General features: G+C 58.2%; 1 protein-coding gene across 1 annotated transcript in view; it reads left to right on the top strand.

Moving 5' to 3' along the window:
• The window catches only part of CELSR1 (cadherin EGF LAG seven-pass G-type receptor 1), a 146966-nt gene that overhangs the window by 80354 nt on the left and 44287 nt on the right, over positions 1 to 22325 (top strand). Inside the window, exons 4-7 of the mRNA XM_052640654.1 lie at positions 4404 to 4519; positions 4888 to 4976; positions 20933 to 21090; positions 22133 to 22296. Of these exons, the coding sequence (XP_052496614.1) occupies positions 4404 to 4519; positions 4888 to 4976; positions 20933 to 21090; positions 22133 to 22296 (527 nt within the window). The remainder of the gene's footprint in view (positions 1 to 4403; positions 4520 to 4887; positions 4977 to 20932; positions 21091 to 22132; positions 22297 to 22325) is intronic.

Raw genomic sequence — 22325 nt, 5'->3', positions numbered from 1 at the left:
GGGAAGCCCTCCCCTATCTACCCCCCGCCATTGCACTCAGGTCCTGAGTCCCTCACCCCCGTGTCTCCCTGTCTGGCCGCTTCTCTCCCAGTTTCCAGCATCTTGGCCCGGGCCACCGTCCTCCCCTCGGCTGACAGCTGTGGTGTCCGCGACTCTCAGCCTGTGCCAGGGGGATCCTTGTCCGATAGGTGTGCCGGGCCCGCCTGCCACCCGGGGTAAAACCCAGCTTCTGAATATGGCACTTGGCAGCCTTCGTGTGCTGACCCCTGTGACCCCAATTCTGGCGGGGGCCACCCTCGCCTCCTGGACCCGCCCAGCCCTGCGTGGTGTTTCCTCGGCCCCTCCCGGCTGCCCCGATCCCATCTCCCGCTGCTTCCTTCAGGAAGGCCCCATGAGCAGGCCGGGCCACGCCTGCGTTCCATTGCTGGCCGTCCAGCGTTTGGCCATCTCCTGCTTGTCTTCTGCCTTCAGCCTCCGATGCCCCTGCTTGTGGGATCAGGCTGCTGTCCACCCTGCCTGCCCCTAAGATCCTGTGGAGGACACGCGGTTAACATGGGGGCTTGCATCATTGGTGGGTTTTCTACATTGTGGCCCAAATCTGCTCGCTGTAAACCCATCCTCCACACTGGGTGGCCAGGATTCCTGGCACCCTGATATTTTTTTTCCCAGTTGTCGGATGATTCGATTGGGCTCAAGTCTCTGAAGCAGATGCTCGTCATTTGAAGCGTTTAAATGGCCCTTTGGGCTCCCTGGCTGGGATCCGGGCTTCAGCCCCAGGACTGCTGTGCCCGTGCCTGTCCACCCGCTGGCCTGAAGCGCCTCACGGGCTTCTTGTCCTGCATCCTGACACCCAGGAGCCCAGAGGCCAGGAGTGACTGGCTGGTAATTCCATGCTGACACGGCGTGAACGCTCACTGCTCCCCGCCTGTAGCCTGGAGACGTCACTGGGGGGCCTCCTGGCCTCCCAGAGCAGGGGCTCTTTGGCCCGGTGTGGGTGGGAGGGGTTGAGTTGCAGAGGACAAAGCTTCCAGGCATTCTCAGTGGTCTGGAGTGCCAGCTGGGGGCTCTGCAGAGGTGGGCAGACTCCCAAGCCCCCGGACCCACCTGGGCCCACCCACCTTGTCCAGCTCCAGCCCCCCAGTAGATTCTCAGGCTTGGACATCTGCACTGGGTACAGACACGTCCTCATGGAGGGCATTCCTTTTAGAGACGCGGGTCCCTGGTGAGATACCTTCTGGGCTCTGCCTAGCTCATCACAGACCTCAGCGTGGACAGCTCTGTGGATAGCCTGCTTATCCTGATCTGCAGGCATTTCCCCGTTCAGCCCTCTTCCTGACTCTTCCTCGGAGGCCAGCTTTAATGAAACAGCAAGAGCGGCTCTCATCTGTGTGCGTGCCTGTTCTGGATCCTTTGAGCATTGCCCCCTTTCCCGGGAACTTGAAAGGAGGGTGGGAGACGCATCTGGTCGGCCCCCTGACCTGACTGCAAGGCTGGAGTGGTGTTTGATTCCTAGGGCAGTTGTGAGGTTTGGGCCGTGTGGAGCCCGCTGTTTGGGGGTGATTGCTCACATCTTGGTGCACGGTTCACGGCTCCCCCACAGCCTGTAAACCAGTGAACCAGGGCCCCTCTCCAGGGTGTGGAGGGGGTGCACATAAGAGGGCAGATGCTGTTGCCCTCCCACCCTCTCAGAGGGCCTCAGTGCCAGGCCCTGGTCCCAGCCCCACCTGCTCCCAGCCACGTCCCTCCTGCTCCCAGCCCGGTCCCTCCTCTGCCTGTAAGCCCTGTGCGCAGGAGGCCACCGAGTGGGCACAGCCTCCAAAGCAAGGGCTCCTCTTTGGCACCCTCGCCAACTCTGCATGCCACGTGGCTGGGTGTTTAGCAGGCTGCTGTGGGTGCCCGCCCCCGGGTCAGAGGTGCCCTGTGTCTTCTGGCGGACTCATTGCTCCAGGTTGCGTGCCACGTGGCTGGGTGTTTAGCAGGCTGCTGTGGGTGCCCGCCCCCGGGTCAGAGGTGCCCTGTGTCTTCTGGTGGACTCATTGCTCCAGGTGGTTTTGCTGTCTCTGTGGCCGTGGCTGCCCAACACTGGGCATGACCGGCAGCCATCTGCCGCGGGCAGCACAGCCATTAAGCTGCAGGAGGCTGACGTGAAAGGTGACTGGAAGTCCTGGGGTCGGGGCGGGGGCGGCCCACGGACGCAGAAACCGGCAAAGGAAGACTGGCGGCTCCAGATGCAGAAGCTGAAGAGCAGTGGTGTTTAATCCAGTGTCCCTCTCGTGTGTGTGTGTCCCTTTGCTTGGGAAATGTAGCAATTTAGGTGATCATGTGACAACAATTTAGGGACAGTTTCCCATATGCCTGATGACGGCTCAGGTGTCGAGGTGACGCCAAACCAGGGAGCGTTTTGCATCAAAAACAGAATCGTGACAAGTGCCCCAGAGCGTGGGCAGGGCCGGGAAGGAGCTGGCCCCCTGCCTGCTGGGGGCCGCACCGTGAGAAAGGTGGGCTGGGGCGCCGGCCCAGGGCTTTTGTTTCAGGCAGTTTCTCTGGAAGCGGCGTCTCCCCTTTCTGGCTCTGTTTGCCCAGGGCCTGGGCTCACCCGCCTCCTTTGTCCTGTCTGCTCCCGGCCCTCTCTCCAGGCTGCGGTTTCTGTTTCTGCCCTTTTTCCTTTGGCGCTGTTCAGACCCTGCCCGGGGCCCCAGGGCTCTTCGTTAGCTCTTCCATCCTGGCAGTGCAGGGGGCCCGCCCCTGAGGACCCTCCTGCACTGACCCTCTGCACCGGCTCCCACCCTGGTCCAAAGAGAAACCCACGCCCGTCAGGCCTGCAGAAGGGGAGCAGGTGCGGCCCGCGGGTCTCAGGAAGCGAGCCGCTGTTAATTCAGCTCCTCTCTTCTGCCTGCTGGCTCCACACTTTGCTCTGCAGGTATTTTTAGCGTTGTCATTGGCGCCTGCTGCCTCTAAACCGAGGGGCTGCCAGCTGTGGGTGGGAGGTGTCAGTTCTGTGCACCTCAAGGAGGGGGACCTGGGGTCAGATGCCCGACACTGGCTCCCACAGACCCCTGCTGCACGAAAGCGGGTAAAACTGACCTGGAATCAAAGGAAGGACTCTCCCCACTTAATCTCAGGGGAGAGGGACATCCAGCTGTATCAGGAAACAGTCTTGAGTTTCCCCCGGGATTTGTGGGTTCTCTGTAACCAGGGAGACCAGCAGGCATCGTGGTGTGTCGGGGGACCCTCAGCTCTGATGGTAGCGGCCTCCTTATTGGGTAGGAGGAGATTTCTGAGGCTTTTTGTTTCTTGTCGGAGTAAGAGGACTTTTACTGTTGACGCTTCAAGTCTGACAAGACTATTTTCACGCGTCTGTTGGTTCACGGGAGCCCCACCGATGCGTGGATGCAACACACTGGTGTTACACACTCACCTGGACCAGATCTTTCTTGTTTGGTCTTGGAAATGCAGCCGTGAATGAGAGTCATCATCCCTCCCCTTAAAGGATCACTTGTCCTTTTGTAAACATTTTTTTATTTAAAAAAGTTTTTCAGCCTGCGGGATCTTTGTTCCCTGACCAGGGATCAAACCCTCGCCCTTGCAGTGGAACCCTGGAGTCTTAACCACCAGACTGCCTGGGAAGTCCCAGGAGCACGTGTTCTCTTAAAGGAACAAATGAGCAGAATTTCAGAAACGAAATGAGTGACGTGATAGACTGTGAGGGGCGCAGTTTAGATAAAACGAGTTGGGGAAACACAACTGCAGGGACGCCTGGGAGGCCTGCAGAGGCAGGGAGGTCACCCCCGGGCAGGGGCCAGCAGGCAGGGAAGGGGCAGAGGGACGCAGTGCGGCTGCGGCTGGAGCCTGGAGCCTGGTGGTGGGGATGAGGGGCTCCGGCCTGAGCCTGCTGAGCAGCAGGCGCCCTGCCTGTGTTCAGTGCCCACACATTCCCCGCTGGCACGTGTCTGTGTCACCCTCCTGGAGCATCATATGAAGGTGGTGGTAACCAAGCTCCCCCCAGAATCTGCTTTGCTCCTTCCAGAAAAGAACACTGTTAATCAGGATTTGTGCTGTTTGTGTGCTGAGTCGCGTCTGACGCTGCAATCCCATGGGCTGTAGCCCGCCAGGCTCCTCCATCCATGGGATTCTCCAGGCAAGAATACTGGAGTGGGTCGCCACACCCTCCTCCAGGGGGTCTTCCTGACTCAGGGATTGAACCCGCGTCTCTTGTGTCTCTTGCACTGGCAGGCGGGTTCTTTACCACCAGCTCCACCTGGGCTGTCAACTTCTGACGTGAAAGAGACTCCTGGGACCAGAGTCTCGGCTGAGCGCGGCTGGTGCTATCGCCCTGGGCGCCCCCCGGTCACCTGCAGGTTCCACCCTGGGTCATTCATTGCGCGATGTACTCTGCCCCCCAGGTTTGCCACCCAGGAGAGGAACGCGCTGCTGCTGTATAATGGCCGCTTCAACGAGAAGCATGACTTCATCGCCCTGGAGATTGTGGACGAGCAGGTGCAGCTCACCTTCTCAGCAGGTAAAGCCTCCCGTGCGGGAGGGAGCCGCCCTCGGGCTGCATCCCAGGCACTTTGCTGGTTGAAACCACCCCATCCTGCAACAGCACCCTCTAGCGTGCCCATCCCTGGTTCTCCACCTGGGCGTGGGGGCGAGGTAGGGGGGCATCCCGGAACGCACAAAGATGTTCACTGCAGTGCTGTTTATAATGCTGCAGGCACAGCTCAAGCGTCCAGAGACGGGGGAATCCTTGCGCCCTCTGTAGGATGGAAACATTGACAAAGCCTTTGAAAACGTTTTCCCGGTTGCTGGGGAGAACGTGGGTCCAGACGGTCAGAAGGACTTTCTGCCTTCGGGGTCTGCTCACTTTTCTTCTCCCCGGCCCCGCAGGTGAGACCACGACCACGGTGGCGCCGCAGGTCCCCGGGGGCGTGAGCGACGGCCGCTGGCACGCGGTGCAGGTGCAGTACTACAACAAGGTAGGCCCCGGCCCCCGCCCCGCCCCGCCCGCCCCACGCAGCCCCCGGCCCTGCTGAGGTGCAAAGCACGCCACTGGGTGAAGTTACGTAGGAAACGAGCCTCTGTGATGGTCTGTGTGCAGACATCCAAGCCCCACGGTGTGGCGGATACTCCCTCAGGGAGCGCTGGGACCCCAGAGATCACCCGACCCCTGGGGCAGGACGCAGAAAGAGCTTATTCATTGCGGCTGCCTCGGCCGAGTCGTTACTGCGGGCTGCAATCCCAGGCCATTCAAACACAGTTCCAAGGCCTAAACCTTCCTTCCCTGCCTCCCTGGGTGAAACCCGAGAGGCAGAAGGTTCTCCCAGGAAATGCTGTGAAGGTCTGGGCATTTTGGGGGGGGTTCCTTTCATTTTGCTGTTTCTTGACTGGTAAGGAGACTCCTTGCCGGTTTTTGCATCAGAATGCCCCACTTTCCAATTGCCAGGGATTTGGCAAGCCTCTCTTTTCCTTCCTGGGGAACTCTGGGGCGCCTCCCCCTCATGGCGCTCAGCCACAGACTTGGGCCCGGCTTGGCTCGAAGACAAGGGGTCCCCGCTCGGTAAGGGATACACCCGTGGAGAAAGAGCGCTGCCTTTCCGCCTTTGGACACAGTGGAGATCTAACCCTCCACGGCTCCACCGCCCTGAATGTGTAGCCTGCGGCAGTGATCGTCCCGCACAGTGGCCCTGGTTTGTTGCCCCCAGCCTGAGGGCGGGTGCTCCCGTTGCCCCTCCCGGGGAAGAGGGCGGCCAGGCTCTGACTCGGGTGTGAGACTCCGCGCCGCATTTGTGCTGAGGGCCGGGATGCAGGTCTGAAGCGAGGCGGGGGCTGGCGTCCCTCTTGGGAACGTGAGGACCATGTGGGCCCTTGTCAGGGTGCTGCACACACCCTCGAGTAGCACGAAGGGAAAGTTAAGGGTCACAGCGGGGCTCCAGGGCCACATGGCAAGGACATGGCGCCCGCTGTCTGACCTTCCTGCCTCTGAGCTCTCAGCCTCTGGCCTCCTCCCCTTGCGGGCAGGGCCAGGACCCCAGGGATGGGCCGTCCCTGGTCATCCTCTGGGGGCAGGATGTGTGCCTCCGGGGGGCTTCCCGCCCAGCAGGGTGCCAAAGAGACCCTCAGGGGCCCCCGCTTCATGTCAGGGAAGCACTGTGGAACCTCTTCCTTCCTGCTTGTGTGGGAAACATACCTCCCAGGGCTGGTTGAAGACTGGGCTTGGGGGCTGAGTCAGCCTCGACTCCCCAGCAGGGTCAGCTGCCAGTGGTCCCAGCTGAGCAGAGACGGGGCCTCTGTCTCAGCCCGCCCTGCCCTGGTCCCGGGGCTTCCATCGGCCTCCGACATCGCCAAGGCCTGCCTGCTCACAGCGCCCCTGCAGGCGGCCCCGAGGAACAAACTCCCTCCTGAAGGCGCCCCTGGGGAGGAGGGGCCCAGGGGACGTGGACCGCTGCCGCCCCGGCTTCCGACCCTGAAGCAGACCCTGGGTGCAGGATTAGGCCTCTCCTCTGGGCCGCTGAGCTACTTCCTCTCTCGCCCGAGGCTGCTGGGTGGAGGAGCCCTGCAGTTTACGCGCAGACCTGGAGGCCGCCTCCGTGGTCTGCCTCCTCGCACGATAGGAGTGCTCGGGATGAGGGCGTCTGTCTCGGGAGCTCTGTGTCTCTCGGGGCCAAGGCGCTGGCTTGTCCAGGCAGAGGCCCCTCCCCGCCCCGGGCCCGGGCGGGAAGCAGCTCAGGCCCGTGTGGAGGGCCTGCGGCGGGGGGCTGCGGGGGCCTGTGGCGGGGGGCCGCGTCAGGATGGGCAGGAAGGAGGGCCGTGAAGGTGGTCTGTGGGGGGCGGGCCGCTCTGCTCTGCGAGTTTGTTTTGTCAGCCACCCACCTCAGCTCTGGTCCTCAGGGTGGGTCCTGGTGGGAAACCCCTGGGTCCCCATGGGGCCTCCCCCCAAGTCCATGGTTGCCCTGAGGCCTGTCTGGGCTATTTTACCAGTCACCCCCTCCCCCGCCCCCAGAAACAGGTGGAAACCTCCTCAGGATGGCACAGGAGGGCTTATGACCAAAGGGGACAGGTTGTGGGGCTTCCATCCATGTGGGCAGTGCAGGACCCAGGGCTGTGTCAGCCTTGAGGCCAAGAGGGACCCGGAGAGCGCAGACTGGAACCCGGACAGGAAGGGTCCTGGGGAGAAGCCCCCTGTGCAGAGAAGTAACCTCCTGGCAACGCCCCCTGCCCTCAATCTCCTGTTAGGCCTCCCATTGGCCAAAGGCAGCCAGGAAGCAGAGGATATGACCCCTTGATAGGGTCCATGCGGGCTGGTCCCCCAGGCAGAAAAGTGAAAGAAAGTGAAAGTCGCTCAGTCGTGCCTGACTCTTTGCGGCCCCACAGACTGTGTAGTCCGTGTAATTCTCCAGGCCAGAATACCGGAGTGGGGAGCCTTTCTCTTCTCTAGGGGATCTTCCCAACCCAGGGATCGAACCCAGGTCTCCCACATTGTGGGTGGAAGAATCTTACCAGTTGAGCCACAAGGGAAGTCCCCCAGGCAGGGAGTCCAAGCAAAGTCAGTTCACTTTTTCTTTCTGCTTGGGGTGGCATTTTAAGCGAGACGGGCCCGTGGCAAAATTCACTTTCAGTGGAGCTCAGGTGCCCACTGGAGCTGGGTGTTTTCCTGGGAAGGTGTTTTAAAGGAGGACACTTTGCACAAATGTGTTGAACTCCGTCAGGCACAGGTGGAACCTGGGGCCCCTCTACCCACACCGCCCATGGAGGTTTGGGGAGGATTTGGAGGGCTTGTGCTCTGGTGAAGACCTGCCTGCCAGTGCAGGAGACACAATAGACACAGGTTTGATTTCGGGGTGGGGAGGATCCCCTGGAGAACCAAATGGCAACCCACTCCAGTATTCTTGCCTGGAAAATCCCACGGACAGAGGAATCTGGTGGGCTGCAGTCCATGGGGTCGCAAGAGTCGGACACGACTGAGCGCGCACTCACGCGCGCCCACGTGCTCATCGCCTGGTCGCAGATGTCTTTGCCTCCAAGGCTGTCGTGCACGGTCGGTAAACGTTTTCCCCACCAGCTTGCAGAAGGGTCTGTGTGGCTCATTCTTTAAGTGATTTCTCTGCACTGGGAACTCGGGTTCAGCATCAGTCAGAGCTCTGTGGGGTGTCTGTCCTTCCCCCTCGCCCTTGGGCATCAGAATGTTTGTGTCGAGACCCCCGGGGGCTGTGGGGAGGGGGGAGGAGCACCCTCCTGTGGGAGCAGCAGGGAGCGGATTTCTCCGCTCTTCCCGGGGAGGATGGTCACTGAGCACCAGCAGTGCCCCCCGTGCAGCGGGGTGGGGGCGTCTGGAGGGGTGACTTGGAGGCCTCCCCCCTGTCCCATCAGGCATTTGGGGCACAGACACGTCAGCCGGCAGGTGACTGACGGGATCCTGGGCAGGGCCTCGGCAGGCGTGGCCTGTTCTGGTCCCAGTGATTCCCAGAGGGCCAGGTGCCGGACACGACTGAGCGACTGAACTGAACTGAACCACCCTCAGGATCAGGGAGGCTCCCTTTGCTTCGGCAGATATTCCAGAAGACTCAAGGGCTTCCACCCAGAACCTTGCTTCAAGCTGGTCTTCATGGAGGTCCTCCTGGGGTCCTGCAGACCTGTGGGTTCACCCCTGGGTGGGGCTGCCCAGCCTCCCAGGTCACTCCCTTCTGCCCTTTCTTCATGCCTCTGTTCACTCGTCAGTACATGGAGCAGTTATCGAGTGCCTGCTGCGTGCCCAGCATTGTTCTGGGTATGGGATACACAAAAAGACCAAAGAGACAAGACTGTTGTGCAGGCGTGTGTGTTCCGGAGGGTGTGGGGGAGGCTAGGAAGGGAGAGACAGTGAGCAGAGGGAGAGAGAGCTCGAGGGAGGGAGACGGTCCGCTTTACCCGCAGAACTCTGGATCCTTTCCGTAAAGGAAGGTATTTAGGAAAGAGGATTCAGGTGCCGGATGCACTCGTTGCTCCTAGGGGGGCTCACTCCCAATCTCTCTTACGGGGCCAGTAGGGCCTCTACATGGGTGTACAGGTGTGTGTGTGTGTTCACATATACTCATACTGAAACTCATGCTTCTTTCTATCTCTACTTATTGAAAACTTTGAATTCCGTTTCAACACCACAGAGTCATTCTAGCTGTTTTTCCCCTTCCATGTTTGTGAGTCTTTTCTTGCTCAGTGAGAAATCCTGTTCCCGTTGCCCTTGGCATAGCTCTTCATTGTCTGAATCCACCATCGCTTAAACGGCCTCCAGCCCCACCGGGCCGCCACCTCCTCGCTCACCCGCAGCCCCCACCAGGCCTCCTCCCCAGCCACCCTTGCCATTCAGCCCCGTCTTGTGACTGCTGCCTCTCTAGGCCCTGAATCTACCGACTGACCCTAACAGGTGCTGGGAACAAGGGGCCTTCATCGAGATTTGACTCAGGTATTCAATTATTCAGAAAAGGGAGGGAGGGGAAACATGAAGGAAGTTTGTTTAAATTTTTTTTTAATTTAAAGGAAATGAAAATACAAAATGCCAGAATATGTGGGACGCAGAGAGGGGAATTCACAGCATTTTCTTCTCCTATCAGAAAGGCGCTGCGCTGGGCTGTGTTTAGTCACTCAGTCGCGCCCAGCTCTGCAACCCCGTGGATGCAGCTTCCAAGGCCCCACTGCCCTTGGGGATTCTCCAGGCAAGAATACTGAGGCTGCATCTCAGATCGATAGTCCACGTTCCCACTTCAGTTCAGTTCAGTTCAGTCGCGTCCAGCTCTGCGACCCCGTGGATGCAGCTTCCAAGGCCCCACTGCCCTTGGGGATTCTCCAAGCAAGAATACTGAGGCTGCATCTCAGATCAATAGTCCACGTTCCCACTTCAGTTCAGTTCAGTTCAGTCATGTCCAGATCTTTGCGACCCCATGGACCGCAGCACGCCAGGTTTCCCTGTCCATCACCAACTCCTGGAAGGCTCCCACTTCAAGAATCTCCACCAAGAAGAGCGAAATAAACCCAAAGCAAGTAGGTGGAAGGAGTGAGTAAAGACAAGAGCAGAAACCAGAGATTTTTAAACCAGGAAACCGATAGAATCAACGGAACAAAGAGCTTTGGGAAAACCAGTAATGTCATCAAACTTCTAGGAAGGAAAAAAAAAAAAGAGAGAAGATGGGGTCGTAGTATCAGGAATAAATTCTCAATTCCTTGAAACACACACACTGCCGCAAATCAACCCGCACGAAATAACTAATTCACACAACTACGTTACTATTAAGGAAACTGTACTTTAAAAACTCCCCAGAATGAAATCTTGGGCTCCGGTGGTTTCCCCTGAGAGTTCTATCAAATGTTTCAGGAATTACACCGATTCTGTACAGTGTCTTTCAGAAAACAGAAGAGGAGGGAACACTCCCCAGTCCATTTTGTGAAGCTAATGTTCCCCTAATTCCAAAATCAGATGAAGACAGGACCAAAAACAAGCTACAGACCAACATCCCTCATGACTATAGATGCAACTCACGTAGACAGAGATGTGCAGCAGCTTATATCCCTAACATTCCCAAACTGAAAGTTACGCAGACTGTGTACATCCGCGCACCACGGAACCTGGAATACTCCTCAGTAGTAAGACGGGAGGAACTTCTGACACAAGTAAGAGAAAAGTGTGCTGACCAGGGAGAGCCAGGCTCATGAGTTTGTGCCAGCAAACGTCCGTCTAGTCAAAGCTGTGGTTTGAAGTCATGTATGGATGTGAGAGTTGGACTATAAAGAAAGCTGAGCACCGAAGAATTGATGCTTTTGAAGTGTGGTGTTGGAGAAGACTCTTGAGAGTCCCTTGGACTGCAAGGAGATCCAACCAGTCCATCCTAAAGGAGATCAGTCCTGAATATTCGTTGGAAGGCCTGATGCTGGAGCTGAAACTCCAATACTTTGGCCACCTGATGCGAAGAGCTGACTCATTGGAAAAGACGCTGATGCTGGGAAAGATTGAGGGCAGGAGAAGGGGACAACAGAGGATGAGATGGTTGGATGGCATCACCAATGCAATGGACATGGGTTTGAGTAAACTCCGGGAGTTGGTGATGGAGAGGGAGGCCTAGCGTGCTGCAGTCCATGGGGTCGCCAAGAGTCGGACACGACTGAGCGACTGAACTGAACTGAACTGAGCTTGCATTCTGTGTGGTTCCATCTGTGTATCACTCCTGAATGAGGGCATGGCAGACCTGGAGCATGGATGAGTGGCTGCCTGGGCTGGGGGCAGGGGTGGAAGGGAAGAGGGTGGGGTCCTCGTGCTGATGGAAATGCTCTGTATCCTGACAGTATCAGCGTCCACATCTGGGCCGTGATGTTTACAGTTGGTGGAAACTGGGTAAAGGGCGCCTCAGATCTCGCTTATTTTTTAGAATTGCGTGTACACCTAAAATTAACTCAAGGACTTAATTAAAAGAACTTAGAAAGATGGACAAATATGTGCTGGCATGCGCACATTTTCTTCCTGAAGGGCACCCTCCTCCCCCCGAAAGCAAATCCATCAACAGCACGGATCAGATAGCTGTGCTGGGTCCTAAGCCATCCCACGCGTGGTATCTTGAAACATCAGCTGTTTATTATTCCTGTGATTCAGTGACGGGAGGCATTGTTGCAACTCTTTCTGCAGAGAGTCCACCGCATGTGGATGCCTTTGGGAATACAGTTAATGAGAAAGGAGGGGGTCTTCGTGTTCACTTTTTAACTTCCTGTGATATTTTACCTGTTTCAAGTTTTCTTTTATTAAAGAATACAGCAGGAGTCATCTGGGCGATGGGCTCATGAGCCATTTTTGTTTTCTTTTCTGAAAAGTTTTCCATTTAGAAAATCATTTGATTCAAAGCAGGTACGAGATAAGGAAGCTAAACTCTTTTCAAGTGTAGGTAGGCGTTTGCCAAGTCCATCAACCCTTTGTGATGCAGGAGAGGGCCAGGTGGGTGGTTACTGTCCCCAGTCTGCACGGGGTCTTAGCCTCGCTCCTCCCACTTACGGAGGTGGTAGGCTGGGAGCCTTGCAGACGAGTCGGTGGGACGCGTTGTATGCTCAGTCCCTGCCAGGCAGGCTCACCCACCCACTCCAGTCCAGGTCCGCGCTCTGGGCTGTGAATCGTTTTGTTTCTCTCCAGCTGGGTTTCCTGTGTCCCTCGGCCAGTTTCTGGGGACAGGAGTGGTCCCTGCTGTGTCTGGACCCGTGGGTAGCCAATCTGTGTCTGACATCGATGTTCCCGTGACCGCAGTGGGAGCCCAGTGCCCAAGCGGGCGGGGCGCCCACCTGCTTCCTTTCCAAACATGCCCCATCAGAGGGCAGAGTCACCTGCCGTGGAAACAGAATCACTCAGCCCCACCCGGGCCCCCGACCCCCGCCTGTCATGGAAAGTTGCCCGCAGCCTGGAGCTCCAGGCGGCTCCCTGTCTGGTGGCCTCGGGCCTCCACAGGCCACCCTGTCCCACCCAGCACGCCCAGCTCAGCCCCCCGTCACTGCCCCCCAACGCTCTGCAATGAAACACTGCCTGCCCCGAGCCCCCTGCCCTCCCAGGCTGCCCCCCTTTCTTCACCCCTGCCCCCTGCCCTCTATAGGACCAGCCTGTCACTGCTGAGGGCCTCTCGCCCAGCCTGGGAGGAGGATCCAGAGGGACAGGGTCGGGGCTGGACGGAGCCCAATTGCCGGCGCCCTCCTGCTCTGCCTTCCCCCTCCCCCACCTTCCCAGCCCTTTCAGGCCTCACCCCTGCCTTCTCCCCACTGACCCAGCCCTGTCCCCACCCCTGCATGGCACCTCAGAGGCCTGCACACCCGAGGTGGGTGGGGGGAGGCCAATCCGGAGGAAGGTGAAGGCAACTGGGAGGTGCTGGGGGTCTGTAGGGAGAAGCTGAGGGTCCTGGGCTCTCTTTGTGGCCATACACACTCTGGGGACAGAGAGGATCCTATTCGGGTCCCAGCAGGAGCAGAAGGGGGCTTTGCAAGAGTGTGTGTGTGTGTGTATGCGTGAGTGTGAGTGTGGATGCTTTTTGAAAGCCTTTCTCTCTTTGTCCGAGAAGGTTTTCCGAAATGACCCATAGCCTGCTAAACCTTCGCAGTCCAGAGACGTGTCATTGCTGATGCCGCCTTCCTTTCTCTCCTGGACTGTTCGAAGGGTCCCCTCCCCGGCTCTGGTCCAGCTGGGGGCAGCGGGCGTCAGAGTCATAGACCCCAGGGGTGCAGGGCGTGCACTTCTCGTGGGGCGCTTCAGGGGCCTCCCCTTCGTGTTGAGCAGCTTCTGGTCCACAGAGCCCCTAAAAGAAGGAACATGTTCCCCCAACTTTCCAAGAAGGCGCTGTGTAAATGGAAAGAACCCCGACCTTGAGCCCTCCATCTGTCATTGGAGAAGAGACCCCCTCCTTGGAGCAAAGCTGCGTGAACTCCCGAGTTCCCAGAAAACTCCGAGAGCCTGCCCGGCCAGGCAGATACGGACAAGGGACCCGGCCCGGCAGGGACGGCAGCTCCAACGCTCCTGGCCCCCGCTCACCGGCCCCCGAGCTTGTCTGGTGAGAGGCCACACCTGGGGAGGATCTTTTCCAGAACAAAAGGCATCCCCACAGAGATCACTGGGGCCGGTAGGAGATGCTTCTTCATACACAGTGCCGAGCACACAGGCCATGCTCGGTGGACCTCTGCCTCCCAGCCCTGGGTTTTCCCACGTTTGGGCAACCATCACAAAAGCACCTCCTTTGACCTGTGACCACAGTCCTCAGGAGTCGGATCACCGCATTGCCTGAGAAACGGACGGCTCTGCTGTGGTTCGTGTTAAGGTGACCAGTTGGTTCTGACTTGTGAAAAATCTTCTCTTTTTAATGCTCCCCAAATAAAAAGGGTCCGTTCTCACAGCCCAGTACTCTGCTGGACAGCTGGGCACGTGAGGGACTCAGAGCCGAGCGATACTCTGCGCCCTAGAGAAGGACCGGGGGCTGCCGTGAAGGTGCGCTGAGGTCCAGGTTCCTAGTTTGGTGTGTGGGTTTTTGCCGTGTGGTTGCCGCTTACAGGATCTTAGTTTCCCAACGAGAGACTGAACCTGGGGCCATGGCAGTGAAACTCCCAAGTCCTAACCACTGGACTGCTAGGCAACTCTTGTTTTTTCTTTAAAGGTGTTAAAAAAAGAAGCTATATATTTTTAATGCAGGAAAATAGCGTAGCGAAAATACAGGGAGAACAGCCGCTTGTGTGTTTTTTGGCTTTCTTCCCGCCTTTCTTAGCAACAGCACGGCAGCAGCAAACTTCCTGGAATGTTCCCTTCACACACGTCCCTGTGCATTTAATCCCACCCGGGAGGCCCCGTTTTCACCTCGGTTTTACGGCTGAACCTGGCTCAGGGGTCTGGGGTGGACAGTGGGAGTCAGGGGACTTTGCTAAGTGGGGTAAGGATGTGACCTCTTGGCCTTTTGGAGGTGATGCTCATTGGAGGCTGTGGACATTGCTGTCCCCTGGCCCCTGGCAGCCTTGGGCCCTGACTGTGTTGGTGTGACAGCCTGCCCAGTACCAGGGATTCGGCAGGGGGCCCGGGGCCTCTCTTCTGAATGGCGCTGGACTTAGCCTCTCTCCAGGAGATGCTGCCCAGCTGGGCAGTGCGTCCCCTGCCCCAGGTCCCCAGCAGGCGAAGCAGACAGGAGTAGGTGCTGCTTTCGGCCAGCTGTGCGCCCCGCCCGGTGGCCCCGTCAGGCTCCCATGCAGCAGTGTGCTGCCCACGCCCGGGGGGGCGCTGTGCCCATCCTAGGCTGCAGGTGTCCCGTGTCTCAGAGGAAAAGGGTCAAGAAGGCCTGGGCTTAGGCCTTAATGTTAAATTCAAGAAGTAAATATGTTTACTGCTTCAGTTCACTCGCGTCCGACTCTTTGCGACCCCATGAACCGCAGCACACCAGGCCTCTGAGTCCACCCAAACCCGTGCCCGTTGAGTGGGTGATGCCATCCAACCACCTCATCCTCTGTCGTTTACGGCTTAATCTGGCGGAACTCTGAGCTCCTCCTGGCGATTTCACTGAAGAAGATTGTTGTTGTTTCGTCACTAAGTTGTGTCCGACTCTTGCGACCACATGGACTATAGCCCACGAGACTCCCCTACTCATGGGATTTCCCAGGCAAGAATACTGGAGTGGGCTGCCATTTCCTTCTCCGCTGAAGAAGGCGGAATGACTTCTTTTCCTACCTTCGATTGAAGTATAGTTGATTTACAGTGTTGGGTTTAATTTCTGCTGCCCAGAGAAGGGGCTGATAGACGTTCTTCTCCACTGTGCTTTTACCCCGGAACGTTGAGCATCGGTCCGTGGTGCACGTGGACGTTGTGCGTCTGCTCCGTATTTAACAGTCTGCACCCACGACCTTGCATCCCCCCTTCCTTCTCTGCTCCTGCCTGGGTGGCCTTGGGCCGAATCGCTTCCCGTCAGAGCCGTGGACCTAGCTCCCCATCACGGAGCCCAGAGCCCCCGTGTGGAGGCCTGGTCCGTGCTCGGGGCCTGGGAGAGGCCGCAGCCTGCCTAGGGGGCGGGAGGGCATTCCCACTTGTGTGTTACAGGCGGGGAAGCTGAGTGTCAGAGTCGCTACCAGAGCATCCAGTGACTGTCTGCACGTGGGGCACCCCCCCAGACCCAACCTGGGCCCCCAGGGACACAGCACCTTGATCTGCTGTTGGAGTTCCAGCGAAGACCTGCTGGGAGGCTCCCTGGGCGTTTGGTTTGGATCCTGGAAGTGCATGTGCCTGGATGTTTTCTCCTCTCGTCCACCAGTTAGCATCAGAGAAAAACACCATGCCTGTTTTGGAGGGGGGCCTCCTCACCTTTGTGCCTGGACCGGGGTGAGGGGCTCGCCCATATTTCTCGGTGTGCCCATCGTCCAGTGGGCTTTGTTCAGCTGGCCCAGTCATCGGGTCTGAGCCTCACACGTATACGTTCCAGGCTGCATTTTCACTCTTTGTGACATTCCTTAGGCCCAGCCGTCTGTGAATTCTTTGATATGAACGTCAGTTAATCATTTCTGACACAGAGCGTGAATCTATTTCGTTCCCAAGACTTGCCCCTCCTGGTATCTGGTTTCGAGCCCCCACCCCACGCCTCTTCCCTTGCAACCAGCATTTGAAATTGAACCCCCATCAACCTCCCCGATGAGGAATTGTCTGCAGCAGGTTAAAAGGCTGTAGAAATATGAGCGCTTCATAGGGACCAAGCCCTATTGTGTCACAAACAATCCCCACGGGCGGCTCCAGGACCCCTGAATGGAAAAGCCCAGGGAGGGGGTTGCTGCCCAGGGAGAAGAAATAGCTGAAGGGAAATAAAAAGGGGCAGACCCCAAGTGATGACTTGGGGCGGGTTCGCCGGGAGCCAGGAACCCGGATGCGCACAGATTTGCGAAGCTGGTTGTCTTGGTCCCCCCGGCGTGCACGGTGTCCTTCGGAACTCTTCTCAGGGGTGGGCACGGTGGGCCTGTCCTTGCTGGCCCCGATCCCGCCTGCCCGTGGTGGGCTCTGCTCAGGGCAGCCTGTGCACAAGCCCGCCCCTCCTGCAGGCCCTGCCGGCTGGCCTGGGCCTCCAGCTCTCAGATCGTATGCTGGCTCCCCTTGGCCCCTGGGTGTCCACGCCAGGCCGCTCCCCGGCTGGGATAGCTGCCCCCTGGGGCCAGGCCCCAGGAGGGACAGTCAGGGACTCGGGCCTTTACCTGTCCTGTGCCCGGAGCCCCTCTCACTTGAGAAGTAAGGTGACTCGTACTGCCTATGGCCCCTTTATTCCTGGACGTCTTGCACAAACTTGAAAAACTCTTCTTAAAGATGTGAAGGGGCAGCTCCTTTCGCCTTGCTGTCTGTTCTTTGCTCCTCCCCTCCGCGCCCACAGAGCCTCGCCTGCCCTCTCCTCCCCAGCCCCAGTCTCGCCCTGGACGCTCGGGTGGACCGCTCGCATCACAGCCCCTCCTGCCAGCGCTCGGGCGGCCGTGTGCGCCTGAGCCGGGCGCCGTCACCACCTCTCGATTGTCCTGATTCCTCCCCCCTCCGCCAGCCATCCAGCCACGCTTTGTCTTCCCTCGACCAAGACAGATGAGCTGAGCCCAGATCAGACACCCTTGCCGGGGCCTTCGTTCCTCCCAAACCCCCAAGTCAACATACATGCTTCCCAAGCCCAATGGAGAACGTTCACTGCTCTTTCTGCCTGTAATTGCTTGTGGGTCTGAGTCTCTCTAGGAAGGCTTTGGGATACAGTTTATCCTCATCTGACAGACAGAAAAAACGGGGAAGGTGAATCGTGGGTGTCCATCCAATATTTCTTTTTTTCTAATTGGGTGGAATTTACATACATTAACCATTTACAGTGGCGTTTAGTACATTCATGATACCATGCAGCCGCCACCTTTATCTAGATCTGAGATATTTCCGTCACCCTGAAAGGAAACTCTGTACTCATTACCAGCCCCTCCCAACCCCACCGGCACGCCAGCCCCTGAAATCACTCCTCTGCTTTCCGTGTCTCTGTCTATCCTGGACACATCATGTAAATCGGGTCACACAGCGCGTGATGTGTGTTGCGTGGCACAGAAGGCCTCTGTGCCAGGCTTCTCTCACTAGGCTTGATGTCTTGGAGGCTCACCCACGTGGTCACATGTAACAGTATTCCGTTCCTTCTTAGCGGCTGAATAATAGTCCATTGAATGGATATACCACATTCTGTGTATCCATTCATTTGCTGATGGACTTTGGGGTTGTTCTGCCTTTTAGCTGTTGTGAATAGTGCTACTGAGACCTTTTGGGAACAAGTTTTTGTTTGAGTCCCTGTGTTCGGTTCTCTGGGGTCTGTTCCTAGCAGTGGTTTCCTGGGTCACGTGGGGCTCACGCTCAGTACTCAGTCGTGCCTGACTCTGCAAACCCACAGACTGCAGCCTGCCAGGCTCCTCTGTCCATGGGATTCTCCAGGCAAGAATACTGGAGTGGGTTGCCACGCCCTCCTCCAGGGGATCTTCCCAACGCAGGGATCAAGCCCGCATCTCCTGCATCTCTTGCCCTGCGGCGGGTTCTTTGCCACTGAGCCTTCGGGGAACCCCGGTCACGTGGTAGCTGTGTTGCACTTTTTGAGGACCCTGTCCATGTGCTCTGAGTCCCTGCAGCTTTGGTTCCTGTTACCCACAGCCTCCCCCCAGCTCCCTTCCTGTTCTCCTGGCGATCCTGACCATACGTGGACAGTTGGCCTGGGCGTGAGGCTGGCCGGCCCAGCATTCTGCTGGTTCAGGAGTAGCACGCCGCGCCGCGGAGTCGGACGCTGGCCCTGGGATGTCGTGACCCCTCCCCGAACCTCCCTGTGTGTCTCTCCTGCTGGTACTCGCAGGTCTTACCCTGAGGGTGCTCGGTTCTGTGCTCCGAAGGGCCGTCTCTTTGGGCCCAGCGGCTGGTGGATCTGGGAGCAGGAATCAAGAAGCAGATGCCGATCCGTGTTTGTTTCCCCCCCTTGCTGCTTCAGTGAAGTAACGCCAGACTCTGAAATCTGTCTTACCAGTGAAATCTGTCTCACGTCCATAAGTGCTGCTGTAAATACAAATGCTGATTTTTGGGGGTTTTTTTCCGTCTTTCCATTTTCCTCATCATTTCCGTTTGAAGCCCGTGGCTCTGAGCTGTTGATTATCAGCAGCAGTTTACAACAACCACAGTTGTGTAAACAGCAGCTTCGTTTCATTAGCGCCTCCCAAGGATAAATGCTGTTTATGTCCTTCCTCTGGAAGGCTCACACCCATCCCCAAAAATGTAAATTGCAAGTTGTCAAGATAATACGGGGCTTGCACAGCTGGAGGACGGTTCTTTCCCCAGGATCGCACCTAATATTTAAGCATCTCGTAATAGGCACTTGGACGTGTTCTCTAAAGGGGGCTGCTATTACAGAGCGAGAAAACAGGTTATTTTTTATACTTACCTAACTGTTGCTTAACCAAAGGTGAAATCTTTAAGGGAATAGCTTAGCCGACCTTGTGATCTCATCAACTGACGCAAAAGAAACTGGAGAGGATTATGCGTAAGCTGGGACATCAAGGGGCAGGGTGAGTCTTCCTCTGGCTTGACCTGAGAAGCGTTCGAGGGAGACTCCAGCATCTCATGGTGATGTCTCCCGGAAGTCCGTGTCGCACAGAGAGGATGGGTATTCTAACATTAAATCTTCGTCTTGTAGACAGAGAAACTGAGGTGTAGTGACGGCCTTGTCCAGGTCAGATGGTTGGCCAGGGAGGAAGTAGGCGGTTTGGCTGGGGTTGCCATGTACAGTGGTGTAGGCTGTACACTGCACAATTCCAAAGGGTAATGCCAGGGTAAATGAGGCCTCCTGGAGTCACACAACTTGGCTGCCTGGCTGAGCTCCTGTTACCAAAAACTCCACGTCCTGCCTTTCGGCCTAGCATTCTCAATCAAAGGATACTTTTTTTGTCCTATTTAAAAACTGAAGGTTTGGGAAACAAAAACCGAAGGTTTGGAATGAACTGTGTAGTTGTTATCTCCCCATTAAAAGACATCGAAGATGACTTAATTAAATTATCTATGTTTTTACAACTCCCCATTTCCAATATTATAAAGAAGCATCGAATTTCATCATTATTAACTCGACCGGACCCCAGACCTATCACGTGGTGGAGGCCCTGAGCCCTTGCTCTTGGGGCTGATGGATGGTCCCTGCGGGGACTGGGAGCAAATGTTCTGGGTCGGGGTGCATGTCACGTGCAGATGGTGAAGCGTGGTGGCCCTCTGGGTTAGCCCACATGCCCCCTCAGGAGGCAGCGCTTGTCCAGGCTGTGCAGATGGGGAAGGGGCTCAGGCGTCTGGCCTGGCCCGAGCTGGCCCTCTGCATTTCTGGAACAGTGCCCTGTGCTGTATGGCGTGGGTGGTGTGAACAGTGCTGTGTCTCCCACTAGGCTTCTGAGGGCCGTCTGGGTGGGTGTGCTGGGTATCCTCGAGGGCTGGTCGGCCGGGGACTGGTGAGGAATGCCCAGGGTGAGCGGGCTGCCCGGGGAGAGGGAGTCAGTCCTTGGATGTGAACCCCAGCCTCCCCGATTTGGGGAACCTGCTCCTTCCAGAAGTGGGCAGGCTGCCCCCTGCATCACCGGTCCCAGGGGATGCTCCTAAGCAGCCCTGGGCAGGGAGACTGAGTGTGTGAGAACCATGGGGACGCCGGGGAAGGCGGGGAGCTGCTGATCTAGGCCACAGAGGGTGGCTGACCCTGGGCCTGCAAAAGGGGCTGGAGGGTCATCCCTGGGCCAGGAAGGGCATGAGCCCTCGAGGGGTGAGCACCTGGAGTTGCCATCTTCCTGGCCCAGATGAGGGGTACCCCGCCAAGTGGGGGAGCACTGACTGTGCAACCTGCACCCCAGGAACCAGGCAGGAGGTGCGTGGACACGGATATTCAAAAGGAGGGGCCCCCGGGCTCTGGTATCGGCTGCGGGAATGAAACACAAACTAGAGGGCTGACAGCAGACCGGCCTCCTCCCCGGTCCTGGAGACGGGCGTCTGGGGCCGGCTGTGTGCAGGGCCTCCCTGAGGGCTGCAGGGCACAGGCGGTCCTTTTTGTCTCCGTCAGGGTCTGGGGTGCTGGCACCCTTGCTGTGGCAGCGTCACCTGCCTCTGCCTCCATCGCCGCACAGCGTCTCCCTGGTGGCTGTGTGTGTGTCTTCCTTGTAAGGACACCGGTCACCTGGGTGACGGTCCATCCTGCTGCAGCGTGCCCTCAGCCCAACCAATTACGTCTGCCAGATGCCAGTTTCCAAACAAGGCCACATTCTAGGGTTCTGGGAGGGACATAAGTTTCGGGGCTCCCCGTTCACCCATGACAGCTGGTTTGGAGACTAATTTAAGACCAGGCTGGTTGGGAGGCGGGTGCCGTGGCTGGGGAACTGGCGGGGGCCGCTGGCGGGAGGTCACGCTGACGGCTTTCTCGTCCCCCAGCCCAACATCGGCCGCCTGGGCCTGCCCCACGGGCCGTCCGGAGAGAAGGTGGCCGTGGTGACCGTGGACGACTGTGACACGGCCGTGGCCGTGCGCTTCGGCAGCTTTGTCGGGAACTACAGCTGTGCTGCCCAGGGCACTCAGAGTGGCTCCAAGAAGTGAGTGTCCCGGGGGCGGGCCCTGCAGTGCACCCCGTCCGTGACCACTGCGCCAGAGGGGTCGCCCAGGGCGGGCCGCAGCGTGGGGCACTCTGGGCCTGGAGGCCTGGCGCGATCTGGGGTGAAGTCGCGTTTCCTCCCTCATCCGTTGATATGTCAAAGCCTCCCAGAACAGGTCCCCTTACACTCTTCTGCCCAAGCGGTGGCCAGGCCACGCCCAGGGTTGTGATGGCTGGCGTGCCTAGCCCAGAAGCCCTTGCCAGCCCTGTCTCCACGGAAGCCCTGGCTTTGTTCCAGAAAGCGCTGGTCCCTGCAATTCAGGGCTGGGTCAGTGAGCCCTCTGTTGGATCCAAGTGACTGTTCACCATGTGGATGCCAGGGTCCCCAGGGCCCATCGTAACCCCAGGCAGAGACATGCTGACGTGGAAGTTTCCAGTCCCAGGGCAAGAAGGGTCCATGCTGGACTCTACTCGGATTGCTTGGGTGGGATATTCACTAAGCTCTTTGAACCCCACGGTTAGTTGAGCCTGGTCTGTTGGGGCATCCGGTATGAAACATGCCTGTTTCATCAGGTCCCTGCCCCCAGCTGTGGTGCAGGGGGGGCGCTCCCAGCTCAGTGATGGGACGGGTGTGCGCCTGCAGAGCCAGGGTTCGCGTTTGCCATGACCTCCGCTCAAGGTCATTAGGGACCAGAGGCAGGTGGCACCACTGTTCGGCTCTGCGTGTCCTGTTGCTGTGTGGACAGGCCAGGCCAGCGGGCAGGACTCGGGGCGGCCACCCGAAACCTACCGTTTGTCAGGACCTGACATGAGGGGGAAAACTGAGGCACAGAGCTCCTGAGAGCCGGGGGCGGCCCCGGAAGCAGGATCTGCCGCGTGTGTTCTGGCCTCTTGGCCGCCTGCTTCCTTGGCCTGCCCACCTGCTGGATTTACTGCTGCTCAGGGTGACGAGTGAGCCCGCGGCTGAGGCCACGGTGACTGTATAGCGACACCAGGGCCCCCTCGCCAGCCCGTCATCTCAGCGATTGACGTTGCCTCCGCAGGTCCCTGGACCTGACCGGGCCGCTGCTCCTGGGGGGCGTCCCCAACCTGCCCGAGGACTTCCCAGTGCGGAACCGGCAGTTCGTGGGCTGCATGCGAAATCTGTCCATTGATGGCAGGCACGTGGACATGGCCAGCTTCATCGCCAACAATGGCACCAGGGCAGGTGCGGCAGGGGCATCATGGGGCCGCGGT

Source organism: Budorcas taxicolor, chromosome 5 (assembly GCF_023091745.1).
Source record: "Budorcas taxicolor isolate Tak-1 chromosome 5, Takin1.1, whole genome shotgun sequence".
Classification (NCBI taxonomy): domain Eukaryota; kingdom Metazoa; phylum Chordata; class Mammalia; order Artiodactyla; family Bovidae; genus Budorcas; species Budorcas taxicolor.
This window is presented reverse-complemented; position numbering and strand designations above follow the sequence as displayed.